The sequence below is a fragment of the Panthera pardus genome, unplaced genomic scaffold (assembly GCF_024362965.1).
Source record: "Panthera pardus isolate Hobbes unplaced genomic scaffold, ASM2436296v1 HiC_scaffold_5, whole genome shotgun sequence".
NCBI classification, from domain to species: Eukaryota; Metazoa; Chordata; class Mammalia; order Carnivora; family Felidae; genus Panthera; species Panthera pardus.
Genome location: NW_026526980.1, coordinates 8,709,756 through 8,723,297, shown reverse-complemented (window position 1 = coordinate 8,723,297; position 13,542 = coordinate 8,709,756). Strand labels below are relative to the sequence as shown.

Here is a 13,542-nt window from a genome sequence, read left to right as displayed (position 1 = left end):
TCACAGATCAAGACCCTCTGTAGAACAAGCTTTGGGGTCAAACAGGCTTCATGGGAATTAGCTCTGCCACTTTCTGTATGTGTGGGCCTGAAGAAGGCTGTTCCCCTCTCAGTGCCTCAGTTCCCTGGTCTGTGAAATGGGACCAGTAACACCTACCTCTTAAAATATAAGGCTTAAACGACAGTCTGCACCCAGTATTCATCCTGGAACCCAGGTATCCCCAACTCCAGGACCCAGCCACCTTGGTTCAAATCCCAGCACCACCACTTTCCACCTGGGTGACTATCACCCAGGTTATGTAACCTTTCTGGGCCTCAGCTTCCTCATATGCAAAATCGGTAGCATAATTGCCTGTACTTCTTAGGGTTGATATTATTAGCATTAAAGCAGTTGAGACTTATAAGGTACTCCAGAGAGTGCTGGGCCCATTTTCATGTCAATGTGAGGAGTCCAAATGGTTGCCTTGCCCCCTAATCAGGTGAATCTGGGACTCCTGCATTGTATGATCACAAGGGTCGCCCCGGTGTTCCCTCAGGTCTGGAACTGGACAGAGCCTGAACCCATTGCTGCCCACCTACTGAACGTGTGCTTCCTGAAAACGGCAGGGATCTGGGTACCCCCGATGTACCTCTGGGTCCTTGGCCCCATCTACCTCCTCTACATCCATCGCCACGGCAACAACTACCTCCGGATGTCCCCGCTCTTCAAGGCCAAAATGGTAACCGCTGCCTCTGGGAGGCTGTAACCAGACAATGGTTGGGAGGTGTGGGAAGCTGGCTGGAGCCTTGGCGGAGACCCCAAAGTGGACACTCCTCCTTTCAAGGAGCACCCAGGGTGGGGACAAGACGGGGACCTCTTAGTCAAACAGAGCAATACTCCAGAGAGGCTACAGAGGTAAACTCTGTGGAACCAGATTCCCCCAAACAGATATGGTGACAATGAAAATCCACGCATCTGCAAACACACACATCTGGATGTTCAGATGTTCCTGGCCAGTTTATGACTACCATACCTTGGAATTACCCACAGTGTGTGAGGTATACTCCTGGGGTACACGAGGTGATTTTAGGGTCACACTTGGGTGAACTTTAAAAAATTTTTTGAACAGGTACGCGTTGATTTTTATGTTTTCCCACTGGCAGTTCTAAACACCGGTTCTTAAAATTTTTTTGTATTTATTTTAGTGTGTTACAAAAACACAGGCATTCCAAGTGTGAGCCTTTCTGCTCATCCATCCCGTTCTCCAAACTTCTACAAGAATGTCGTTCCCAGGCATTAAGGAATCTGCTCCTGAAATCATTGTTGTACTATATACTAACTAACTTGGATTAAATTTAAAAAAGAAAAAAAAAAAAAAAAGAACGTCCTTCCCATACCACCTCGTTAATTTTTGTCCTATTGTCGAACTCTTCCTTAAAGGGCCAGACAGTATATATTTGAGGCTTTGAAGGTCCATGTGGATTCCATGTCACCTACTCCGCCATTGCAGCAGAAAAGCAGCCACAAACGACAGTAAATAAATAAGCATGACTGTGTCTCGATAGCATTTTCTCGAAAGTCACTGAAATTTAAACTTCATGTAATTTTCACACATCACGACATATTATACTTTTTTGAGTTTTGTTCAATGATTGAAAAACCATCCTTAGCTCACAGGGGATACACAAATAGGCAGCGTGTCAAACCCAGGCCCCCAGTAGTACTTGGAGCCCCGCTTTGGACTGTGGGGTGCTTGTAATAGTTCCTGCTATGCGCCCAGAGGCCTCGTCTTCTCTCCCACCTGTGTCCACCTTCTGCTTTCCTGCTTTCTCTCATTCAGAAGAGAGATCCCCGCATCTTAGAGAAAGGTCTGGAGACATACCAGTCCTGACAGAGCTTCTCCTTGATTTTATAGCAGGGGTCACGGGTGTCTGGGTGGCTCAGTCGGTTAAGCATCCAATTTCGGCTCAGGTCATGATCTCGCTGTTGGTGAGTTCAAGCCCTGCGTCGGGCTGTGTGCTGACAGCTCAGAGCCTGGAGCCTGGTTCAGACTCTGTGTCTCCCTCTCTCTTTGCCCATCACTCACTCATGCTCTCTCTGTCAAAAATAAATAAACATTAAAAACTTTTTAAAAATAGTAGAGGTCAAAGGGACTTGAAGAGAGTGTAACTTTTTCATCCCCTGCGTGAATGTTGTTTCAGGCCGCTTCTTATTTATTGATTGATTGATTGATTTATAAATATTTATTTTCGAGAGACACAGAGTGTGAGTGGGGGGAGGGGCAGAGAGAGGGAGATACACACACACACACACACACACACACACACACACACACAGAATCCAAAGCAGCCTCCAGGCTCCGAGCTGTCAGCACAGAGCCCGATGTAGGGCTCGAACTCATGAACCATGAGATTGTGACCTGAGCCGAAGTCGGACAGTTAACCATCTGAGCCACCCAGGAGCCCCTTTTTTAAAAAATTTTTTTGATGTTTATTTATTTGAGAGAGAGAGAGAGACAGACAGAGCATGAGCGGGGGAGGGGCAGAGAGAGAGAAAGACACAGAATTTGAAGCAGGCTCCAGGCTCTGTGCTGTCAGCACAGAGCCCGACGCAGGGCTTGAACTCACGAACCATGAGAACATGACCTGAGCTGAAGTTGGACACTTAACCGACTGAGCCACCCAGGCGCCCCATGGCGCTTCTTCATACCTAAAGCACCTCGCCTGCGTACTCTTGGTGCACCCTGCCCCACCCTCGCATTCTGGAAAATACTGGGTTGGCCTGGGTCCCTGGGGCATATTATTTATAGGACACTTCCAGGTCAAGGTGAATCTGTAGGTAAGGCTCCCCTTCCTGCTTCTTATTCGGCATCTCTCACACTGGAACTGTTAAATTATGATGTTGGGACCTTAGCCGTGCCTCATCCAGAGCCACTGCCCGGTGGGCGTGGGGTCCCTGTCTGGTTTGCCCCCACCCTTCTTTTTGCCCGCCGGCCTTATCTAGCCAAGCCTGTTTCCCAGGTGCTTGGGCTTGCCCTCATCATCCTGTGCACGTCCAGCGTGTCTGTGGCTCTCTGGAGAATCCAGCGGGGAACACCCCAGGCCCCAGAATTCCTCATTCATCCTACTGTGTGGCTCACCACGACGGTAAGGACAACCCAGGCTTGCTGGGCTTGCTCCTGGCTGAGAGGCTTCTCTTGCCCTGGTGGAGGGTGTGGGGCAGAGCACAGCTCCCTTCCGCCCTCCCTGCCCCTGCCCACCTTGAGGGGCCTGTCCTGACTCTCCTGTCCAGAGCTTCGCCATGTTCCTGGTCCACACGGAGAGGAAGAAAGGGATCCGGGCATCGGGGCTGCTGTTTGGATACTGGCTGCTTTGCTTTCTCTTGCCAGCGACCAGTGCTGCCCAGCTGGCCTCGCAAGGGGTAAGTGGAAGCCTGGGGAACCGATGTGGCAGTTTCAGGCCGTGGGTTGCCCTGCCTCCGTCCTTCCTCCTCCCCTTTCCGCACATGACTTATTTTCTACACAGGGACACACACCACGGTTGCTTAAATTCCAGTGACACACAGGCACACTCACTCACACAGGTGTATGCGTCATCCCATATGTTTTTATGGACACTCATTCCCAGGGTCTTACACACTTAGCTCACACACTTCACTTGCACAGCAGACGCACCCCTTTGTGCCCCACCTTTCATGCATCACACAACTACCGTCTGAAACACACCCACACCTGCCGCCACCCAGTGTGTCTGTGCCTTCAAGCTCCCACACGATTCAGGCACATGCATCGCCCATTCCCACACTGCACACCCATGCACACGTCCTCCCTTGCACCACTGGCCACAGGTGCAGTGTTGGTTCACACCGTCAGGAGCTTCCCCGATGAAATTTGAAAGTGGCCCCATAGGGGCGCATGGGTGGCTCGGTCGGTTAAGTGTCTGCCTTCAGGTCAGGTCGTGATCTTGCAGTTCGTGGGTTCGAGCCCCACGTCGGGCTCTGTGCTGACGGCTCGGAGCCAGGAGCCTGCTTTGGATTCTGTGTCTCTCTCTCTGCCCCTCCTTCACTCATACTCTGTCTGTCTGTCTCTCAAAAATAATAAACAATCTCTCTCAATAAATAATAAAAATTTTAAAAAAATTAGGTCTAATTAGTATTAGGTCTAATACCTCATACTCCAGATGGTAGCTGGCAGAGTTAATAAGCAAGGGGACTTACAAGGCTTGTCCCGGGCACCACAGGACGAGTAGATGTCCGCACCTGCCACCAGAATCTTCGAAGTATATAGAGGCTTATGTCCAGACAGTCTCCGCAACATGTTACTCTCTCAAGTTTGTGTTCTTGAAAAGGCTCCTAGTGCGAGACACGAGTGAGTGGAATGACCTCCCAAAACACACTCTTTCTGTATGAGCGTGCACATCTCCCCTCATTCTCACCTACCCTCACCCATGCTCCCCTCTGGACATGATACGCATTGTTGCATATCCATCCATATTTCTTTTTCATTTTATGTAGAGAGAGTGAGCACTGTGCTTTCAGCTCACTCTCAAGACCATGAGATCGGGACCTGAGCCAAAATCAAGAGTCAGATGCTCAACCCACTGAGCTACCCAGGCTTCCCTTCCCCCCACCCCCCTCCCTATATTTCGGTTTCCCATCCTGGCCAATAGCAGTTCCGTGTTAAGGGACACATCGGATCTGTTTACCTGCAAAGAGAGAAATAGCCCAGACCTCAGTTCCTCAACCTCAGCACTCTTGACATCATTCTCTTTGGGGCGGGGGGAGCCGTTCTCGCCTTGTTGGATGTTAAACAGCATCCCCGGCCTCCACCCGCTAGATGCCAAGTGCACACCTTCCCCTGATGGTCAAACCCAAGAGTGTCTGCAGACACTGTCACATGTCCCTTGGGGACAAATTTGCCCCAGTTGAAAAGTGCTTGCGTAGTTGGGATGTTCACCCCAGATCTGGAGACCCCCTGCAACGGGCTGTAGATCATTTCTCCAGCCAAATGGTTGCTCCAGTCGTGCTCCCAAAAGGAAAAGGCAGAGACATACCATTCTGTCCTTAAGGACAGATTTTCACAAAGTAATCTTTGTAACCAATGGGAAAACTGCCCAGGCCATCCACTGATGTGTGCAAAGCTAGGTTCCCCCAGCGGCCAGATGCAGCACAGAAATAATAATATTGTGACCACGCATTAATATTGTGACCCCGGCCACATGCCAGGCCCTGCAAAAGGCACTTTATGTCATGCCTTCATTGGATTCTTACAAGAATGTGCTATGGCAGATTCTCACAGTCCCATTTTAAAGATGGGGAAACCAAGGCTAAGAGAAATGAGCGGCCTCCTCAAGGTCACATGGCCGAGGAGCGCAGAGCCCAAGTCCATCTCCCCCTAATTCAGAACAAATGTCCCAATAGAAACAGTGGTAAAAATGGCAATATAGAGAAGGTGAGCCACGATGTAGCTGGGATATCAAATTGTCTAATACCTCAGAAAACAAAAGTAAGAGCAAAAGAGTGTAGAAATCCTGAAGAGGAACTGCCATTTGAAACGAGGGCTCTTGTTTTAAGCCACAAAGACTCAACTCACACTAGCTTAAGGGGGGAAAAAGGCAGGAATTCATTAGCTCCTACATGGGGGCTCTCCTGGGCACGGTTGGTCCAAGTGTTCAGATGATGCCACCAGATAGATCTCCATCTCCTTCTGTCTCTTGGTTCTGGCCTGTTACTTGTTCAACAGTGGGGTGGCAAAGAAGAACCAACAATCGCGCTAGACCTAGGCTCCACCCCTGCAGCAACCCCAGTGAAAGATCTCCTGATGGTTCCAGCTCTCACTGGCCCAGTGTGGGTCGTATGTCCATTCCTGACCCAATCACAGTAGCCAGGGGACTGGAACGTGCTCACTGGTCAGACCTCAGTCACCTGCCCACCGCCTGAAATGGAGTCACTTCTGCATAAACCACATACCTGAGCATGGGAAAAGAAATTAAGGGAGTCTGACAGAGGGGCAGCAGATACGAAAGCCATCATGGTGTGGAGCAAAAGTTCTTGATTTGGATCGGATCATCTGGGTGCCCTTGAGCAAGGTGCTATTGCTTCTGTGAACTTGGTTTCTGCATGAGTAAAATAGACCAGCTAAACTCCAGCTGGGGTCAGAGTGGGGAGGGACTTGATGAGACAGTGCCCAAAAAGACTTCCGCATAGGCACAGGGTGGAGTAAATGCTCACTAAATCCAGTTCCCTTCTTTTTTATTTAAGTTTATTTATTTATTTTGAGAGAGAGAGAGAGAGAGAGAGCGTGTGCACACATGCACGCAACCGGGGGAGGGGCAGAGAGAGGAGAGAGAGAAAATCCCAAGCATGCTCTGCACCGTGAGCCTGAGCCCGACGCAAGCCCCATGGGAGGCTGGATCTCACAACGGTGAGATCATGACCTGAGCTGAAACTGAGAGTCCAATGCTTAATCGACTGAGCCACCCAGGTGCCCCAAACCAGTTTCCCTCTTAAACCAGAAAACACTGGCCATGAGGAAGCAGAATGGGATATTGGGGTGGGGGCTGGAGTAGAGAAGGGCTTTCCTCCGTGGCACAAGGAGAAAGGAAAAGTATCCCCCCTGCTCACATTCCAGGGGCTGTGGTCAACTGTCACCTGCCTAAGGGGAGACACATGCCCCCCCCCCCATTTCATGCAGAGTATGGGGGTCGGGTGTTCCTAAATCGCGTCACCAGGCATGCCGGGGTCACCAGCTTTCAAACCCTATGGCTCTGGCTCCCTGCCTGGGCACTGCTCATAGCTTCAGAAACCTGCTCAGCCATGACCATTCCTCCCCTTAGAGACACCCTGCCCAGCTTCTGCTGCCCACAGGCCTCTGGCTGCAGACTTCACCATGCCAGACTCGATGGGACTTGTGTTTTCTCACCCACAGGGCTTCCAGAGTGACCCCTACTACCACCTGTCAACCTACCTGTGCTTGTCTCTGGTGCTGGCACAGTTTGTGCTGTCCTGCCTCGTCGATCAACCCCCCTTCTTCCCTAAAGACCCCCAACAGTCTGTAAGTTGCCGAGTCTCCAACCCAGCACCTCCCTTGTCCCTGTTTCATTTCTGGTCTCAGCTTCCCCGTGGGACAGAAGGGAGCTAAACTAGGACACGAGCCTTTCATAATTTTTTACCCATTCTTTCATTCAGCAAAATGTGTATTGTATATCTGTGCCCTAGGCTGGCCAACTTTTTCTGATTAGAGCAAGATAGAAAGTATTTTAGGCTTTGTGGGCCATATGGTCTCTGCGGCATCGATTCAACTCTGTTGCTGCTGCACAGATAGTATGTCAAAGGAGCATGGCTGTATTCCAGTAAAATTTTACTTGCAGAAACAGGCACTGTGCCAGATCTGGCCCAGGAGCTGTGGTCCAGTCCCTGCGCTGTACCCCAGCTAGGTGCCGAGGATCTATGGCAAACAAGCAGACGTAGTCCCTGTCCTCATGCAGCTAACAGCCAAATAGAGCAACCAGACATTAATCACATAATTGCACAAGCACGTAGAAAGTTACATTTGGGGCAAGTGCCCCGCAGGAGAAATTCGGGGTCCGTGAGAGTTTACAACAGGTAGCACTGAACTAGCCTGTGAAATCAGGAACGAATTCTCTGAGGAAGAGACAGTTGAGCTAAGGTCACCTAAGGGAAAAAAAATGCTCAGTGACATGAGTAATCAAATGAACACTATAGAACTTTTTTATTCTGTGAGAATGAAAGAAAACATTAAAAATTGATAATAAGCTGTGATGGCAAAGATGTGGTGAAATAAGCAGTCTCGTGCTCTAGTGGTAAAAGGTGAAGATGCGTGCAGTTTTTCTGGAGCAGCTGGCAACGTCTCAGGACAGATCCCTCCGCACTTCTCACCGTAATCCCTGAGGGATGTTGTCGAGGATGTTATTGTCTGTGTCACACATGTTCTGTGCTTCTAGGAGCTTCTTAGTCTCAGTAATAGTTGTTCCCCTGGGAAGCTGTTAGTTCTTACCTATTGGTTGCTGTCAGATTTGTGGCACAAATCGCTTTGGGCCTTACCTGCTAGGAAGCACCTAGCCCACGGGTATTCACCTGTAACAAGCAGTCAGGGCATCTCAATGCGCACTTCCAGTAATACCGAGCTCACGGTCCGTTCATCCGGTCTTCCTGACCTTGGTTCCCTTGGCTTATACTGGCCATGGAATGTGAGATTTGCATCCTTCACCAACACCGTCTCTTGTCTTTACAGAATCCATGCCCAGAGGCTGGAGCTTCCTTCCCCTCCAAGGCCATGTTCTGGTGGGTTTCTGGGTAAGTAGAGTAGCAGGGAAGGGGCCAAGGTGCATTTGCTTTCTTATTCGTTACTACACCTCTTCCCCCCAAGACGTTTCCGGTCAAGCCTACCAAGGTCAGCCAGGCTTTCTTCCTCCCAGCCTCAGTGCTTCTCTGTCCGAAGTCAGTGTGTCCAATCTCCACACCCCATTCCCATTCACTCACTGGAGTGAGATCTGGGTTTGAGTCCGGCTTTCCCTCTTAGCTGGCCTATATCACAAACATTCAGGACCTCAGTTTTCCCCTCTGTAAAAGGGGAACAGCTCTACCTTCATTAAATGTACATTGCTTAGTGCTTATGCACAGTAGGTGCTCAACAAAACCAAATCTATTCCTTGGATGCATTTGTTCCACCGGCATCTAATATGCACCTGCTATTTGCTAAGCACCGGGAGTAAGGACATAAGAGACCACATCTTTACTCCCCAGAGGCTCCCGGAGGTGGAGAAGACATGTGTTTCTCCAGGGCCAGCACACCAGGCAGTGAGGATGCCCTGTCCCCTCCAGACCACATTGCAGTCAGATCTCTGCAGCCCCTGGATTCGAATCCTGGCCTCACCATTTCCTGGCTGTGTGACCCTGGGCAAGCTGCTTAACCTCTCTGCATCTCAGTCCCTGCCCCTGAAAAATGAGGATAATAAGAGCATCTACCTAATAGGGGTGTGGGAATTAAATGAAATAAGGCTTCAAAGCACTGAGCACAGGGTCTGGCCCATAATGAGTATTATACAAAGTGGTTGGTGAATACATAAAGACTAGAATGCCCTTGGGTTGAGGAATTGGTGGGAAGTGCATATGGTTTGGCCAAACAGCTCTAGAGAGGACCTAGCCCTCTGTTTCCCAAATGTAGGCATTTGTGGATCATTCTTCAAGCTTTTTGCCATATTGGGATTTTATTTTCCTTCCTTTACTTAGTGGTTTTTTTTCTTTTTTTTTTTTCTATTTTTAAACTCATTTCTCTTTCTTTTTTTAAAAAGTTTATTTGTTTTAAGACAGAGAAAGAGAGGGAGAGAGAGAATTAGCGAGGGAGGGACTGAGAGAGAGGACGACACAGGATCAGAAGTGGGCTCTATGCCGACAGTGCAGAGCCCGATTTGGGGCTTGAACCCACAACCCGTGAGATCATGACCCAAGTCGAAGTTGGATGCCCAACCGACAGAGCCACCCAGGCGCCTGGTTTTTGGTTTTTTTTTTTTTTTCTTTAAATCAACTCACTTTTTCTACTTTAATAAACTTTTTTTAAAGGAAACTTTCTATCACTGCCAAGTTGGAAAAAAAACCTATTAAATCACTTGCCACACAGATCTCTCCGCTCAAAATTTCAGTGAAAACCAGGTCATGTTAATAATTTCTAGGTCAGAACTAGATTGGCTGAATTTGCTCTGCATTAAAAAAACAAAAGGAGGGGCGCCTGGGTGGCTCAGTCGGTTGAGCATCCGACTTCAGCTCAGGTCACGATCTCACACGGTCCATGAGTTCGAGCCCCACGTTGGGCTCTGGGCTGATGGCTCAGAGCCTGGAGCCTGCTTCCGATTCTGTGTCTCCCTCTCTCTCTGCCCCTCCCCCGTTCATGCTCTGTCTCTCTCTGTCTCAAAAATAAATAAATGTTAAAAAAAAAAAAATTAAAAAACAAAAAAAAAACAAAAGGAACTTGGAACATCTCCGAGGCGAGCTTAGGACCAGCAGCAAACAAGACCATCTCCTTGGTATGATCAGGAAAATTACAGACACCTGAGAAGTAATAAACCATGCTCCCGCCTTAAAGTCTAGAGTAATCTCTTGTGTATGTGTGCTGGCCCCCAGCTTGGCAAGGACAGACTGAAGACAGAGCAGACCGTTCCGATTGGCAGGTGGTGGTTTTAATAAGCAAGGAAACTTAGGAGGCTTGTCCTGGGTGGCCACAAAGTGAATAGATCTCCGCACCCGCCCACCAGAATCTTACAAGTTAATGCGGGGGCCTCAGCGGGGTTCAGGCACATGTACCATCCAGATAGCCTCAATAACACATTGCCTTCTCAAGGCTGCATCCTTGAAACGACTTTTAGTGCAGGCAGAGTGGGCAGATCCTACTTTCCAAGGACAGAGGACGGGCGAGGAGCCTCTGATTGCCCACGTCCAGCTTGCGGGACACCCAGAGGTCACGTCCTCTCCGTGACCACCTCCAATAATGTGCCACCTACAATCCAGTCCAAGTGTTGGTAAACTCTCATTTTAAGGTGAGAAAATTGAGATCCACTGGTGGGAAGGGAGGTGCCCAAGGTGACAGAGCTGAAAACTGGTTTTATTTGACACATCTTTGGTCCTGTGTCGGGAGGTGAGGATATAGAGGAGGAGAATAAAGGCAAGTACTTTTTGCCCCCATGGGATTTACCATCCAGTGGAGGAGAAAGACACTCAACATATAACCATATCAAAAAAGTAAGACATAATGGCAACAAGCATTGTAAAGAAAAGCCCAGGAAAAAAGTCTATAATGGGAAAATCTACGTGGACTGAAGGGCCATCAAGTGGGTATCTAAAGAAATCATGTCTAAGCCCAGGAAGCGGCCAGGTGAAGAGTGGCAGGAAAAGGGTTCTAAGCAGAGCAATATACATGTGCAAAGGTCCTGAGGCCAGATGGCTGCAGAGGTGAACAAGGCACTTAAAGCTGAGGGTGGAGCTCAGGTTTCCAAGTCTGGACTTCTGACTCTGGGGAGGTTTATTTCCCTCGCCACACAGCCTGTCCATTGATTAAGTCACTGAGTGTCTCTGAACCTCGATTTCTTCTCCTCATCTGTAAAATAGGTCAATAGTTACCACTGAGTGTTCTTGTGTAAGATTTAATGGGATGATCTTTGTAAACTGGGAAGTGCCCCACAAATGTTGGGGGTGCTCAGGCTAAATGCTTTCATTTTCCTGAGGGGCCAGCAGAGGAAAAGTGACTTACTCAGGGTCACATAGCTCCCAGGGCAGGACCCTGTGGGGGAGGGGAGGAGAGCATGGTGGGAGGAGCTTGTCTTGGTGACTCTCTTTTTACAGGCTGGTCTGGAGAGGCTACAGGAGGCCGCTTGGGCCAAAAGACCTCTGGTCACTTGGGCGAGAAAACTCCTCAAAAGAAATTGTTTCCCAGCTCGAGAGGGCATGGACGAGAAACCGCAGTGCAGCCCAGCGGTGAGTGTGTGAGAAACAAGAGCCCGGCCCAACGCTTGGCCAGCAAAGCTCATCACTTGGCCCCGAGTACGACCCCAGACCCTACTCTGGGCTCCACTGTCCTAGTCCCCTGCCTGCCAGCTGATCCCAGTAAGCATGAACTGACCAGGCCCAAGGGACATTTCCTCCCAGAGTGCTTCGCAGCTTCCAAGAGGACACAGTGGGTGCCTCCAGAGGGAAGCTTGGATGTTGGGACAGCAGACAGGAAACAGATGGGGAGTGAAAGGTTCTGTGGTGGTCCACAACGTGCAGGCAACTACTTACTATCTAACCCGAGGGATTCGTTCCCTGGGCCTCAGTTTCCTTATCTGTTCAACGAGGATGCCATCAGCTTCTGGGGGATGAAAAAAAATTATTTGTAGAAAAGAACTGAGCAAATACCCCAACAGTGGTAAAAGCTCCAATAGTGTCAATTATCTGGAAGATTTCCAGCCCTTTCTAGTCCTGCCAGCTCTGCCTCACCCTTGCCCTGTGTGGCATCTCTGGAAACTTCTGTGGTCCCCTCTGACTCTGAGGAACCCAGTTGGGAACCTCTGGTCTACAGAAAAGAGCTGTCAACGTAGGATTCATTAAACGTGGGTTAAAGCAGTCTTGCCATGAAGTAGTTGATGACTTTGGCCAAATCATGTGAACTTCGTGTTTCAGGGGACTGACAAAAGTGCCTTAGCCCTGTGGGAAGAGTTACAGGGTTCCCCTGTGTACTTTAGGATTTTGTGGGGGTTGTTGAATCCTCCAAATTAGGAGAAGTGAGAGACAGTCTATTGGCTCACATAGCTTAGAAGGTAGGTCTAGCCTCAGGTGTGGCTGGATCCAGGGGCTTGCATAATATCCAAATTCTTTCTCTCCATCTCTCGGCTCAGCTGATGTATTGGCCCGCCTCATATCCTGCCAGTGCAGCAACCCCAGCAGGAGTGTCTCTCCTAGCGTCTATATAGAAAATGCTAGGGAAGGCATTGTCTGACTCGAGTCAGGACCAATGCCATAGCCAGGGGGCAGGCCCCATGATCGGTAGCCCCTTCAGAGCCACAGTGGGGTGTGTTTTCCCAAAAGGGTAAATGATATGAGCAAGTCAAAATAGCAGCTCATTGCAGGAATATTTTGTTGAATTGCCCCTCTAGTCTTACATGATTTCTAAGTGGCCGAATTCATTCAAAAGGACCTTAGAGGGGGGCGTCTGAGTGGCTCAGTCGGTTAAGCGTCCCATCTCACGATTTGTGAGTTCGAGCCCCACATGGGACTCTGCACTGACAGCTCACAGCCTGGGGTCTGCTTCGGATTCTGTGTCTCCCTCTCTCTCTCTGCCCCTCCCCCACTCACACTGTCTCTCTCAAAAAGATATAAACATTAAAAAAAAAAAAAGAGTCCTAGATGTCTTGCCTACTCTCTCCCAGCTGTGACCTCCTCTCAGGGGCATGAGAATATTGCAGCCAGGATAGAAATATTCTCCAGGACAGATTAAGAATCCATAGCAATTGACAGAAGACATGGCCATACAAAGGCCTCCCTGAGTTTTTTTCTGAGTTGGCTGATTACACACAGAAAGAACCTTGGTTTTATTTCCGAAGTATTTTGCAATTTTGGGGGGAAGGGAGAGGACGTCATCCTGAGAGGTCAGGAACCAGCCACTCGCAGATCAGGTCAGGTTCCCAAGGTATGTTTGGTCCACGTGTTGTTCGGGGTTTTTTCTCTTTTTTTTTTTTAAGTTGCCAGTATTTAAAACATTGGAGATTTCATATAAAAATCTGGAATTCTGGTGTCTTTTAAAGGACATGGGCAGTGCCGAGTCACGTCCCCTGCATGGCAACAGGGGAGTGGATCTGGGCAGGCCCCAGTGGGAGGGCATTGGTTGGCCACAGTCTGTTCCACTCCCTTTTGTTTTCCCAACTTGGACCTGGACAGTCACCCCCTGCCTCTTCCTGTGGTCACGTGTACACCCTGCACTAAATGGCCTCCGGTCCAGAGACCTAAAACCTGGAATGTGAAACCCACTGGAAAGGAAGAACCTGGTTACAGAGCCCTCAGGTGGATCCCAGGGATTCC

The 13,542-nt window shown here is 49.3% G+C and overlaps 1 protein-coding gene across 2 annotated transcripts in view; it reads left to right on the top strand.

Moving 5' to 3' along the window:
* The window catches only part of ABCC6 (ATP binding cassette subfamily C member 6), a 51,624-nt gene that overhangs the window by 1,151 nt on the left and 36,931 nt on the right, over positions 1-13,542 (top strand). Inside the window, exons 2-7 of one of the 2 annotated variants that reach the window (XM_019468697.2) lie at positions 536-718; positions 3,000-3,125; positions 3,271-3,399; positions 6,905-7,030; positions 8,231-8,292; positions 11,332-11,463. In XM_019468697.2, coding sequence (XP_019324242.2) covers positions 536-718; positions 3,000-3,125; positions 3,271-3,399; positions 6,905-7,030; positions 8,231-8,292; positions 11,332-11,463 — 758 coding nt within the window. The remainder of the gene's footprint in view (positions 1-535; positions 719-2,999; positions 3,126-3,270; positions 3,400-6,904; positions 7,031-8,230; positions 8,293-11,331; positions 11,464-13,542) is intronic. The other variant, XM_053894466.1, reaches the window with a different exon arrangement.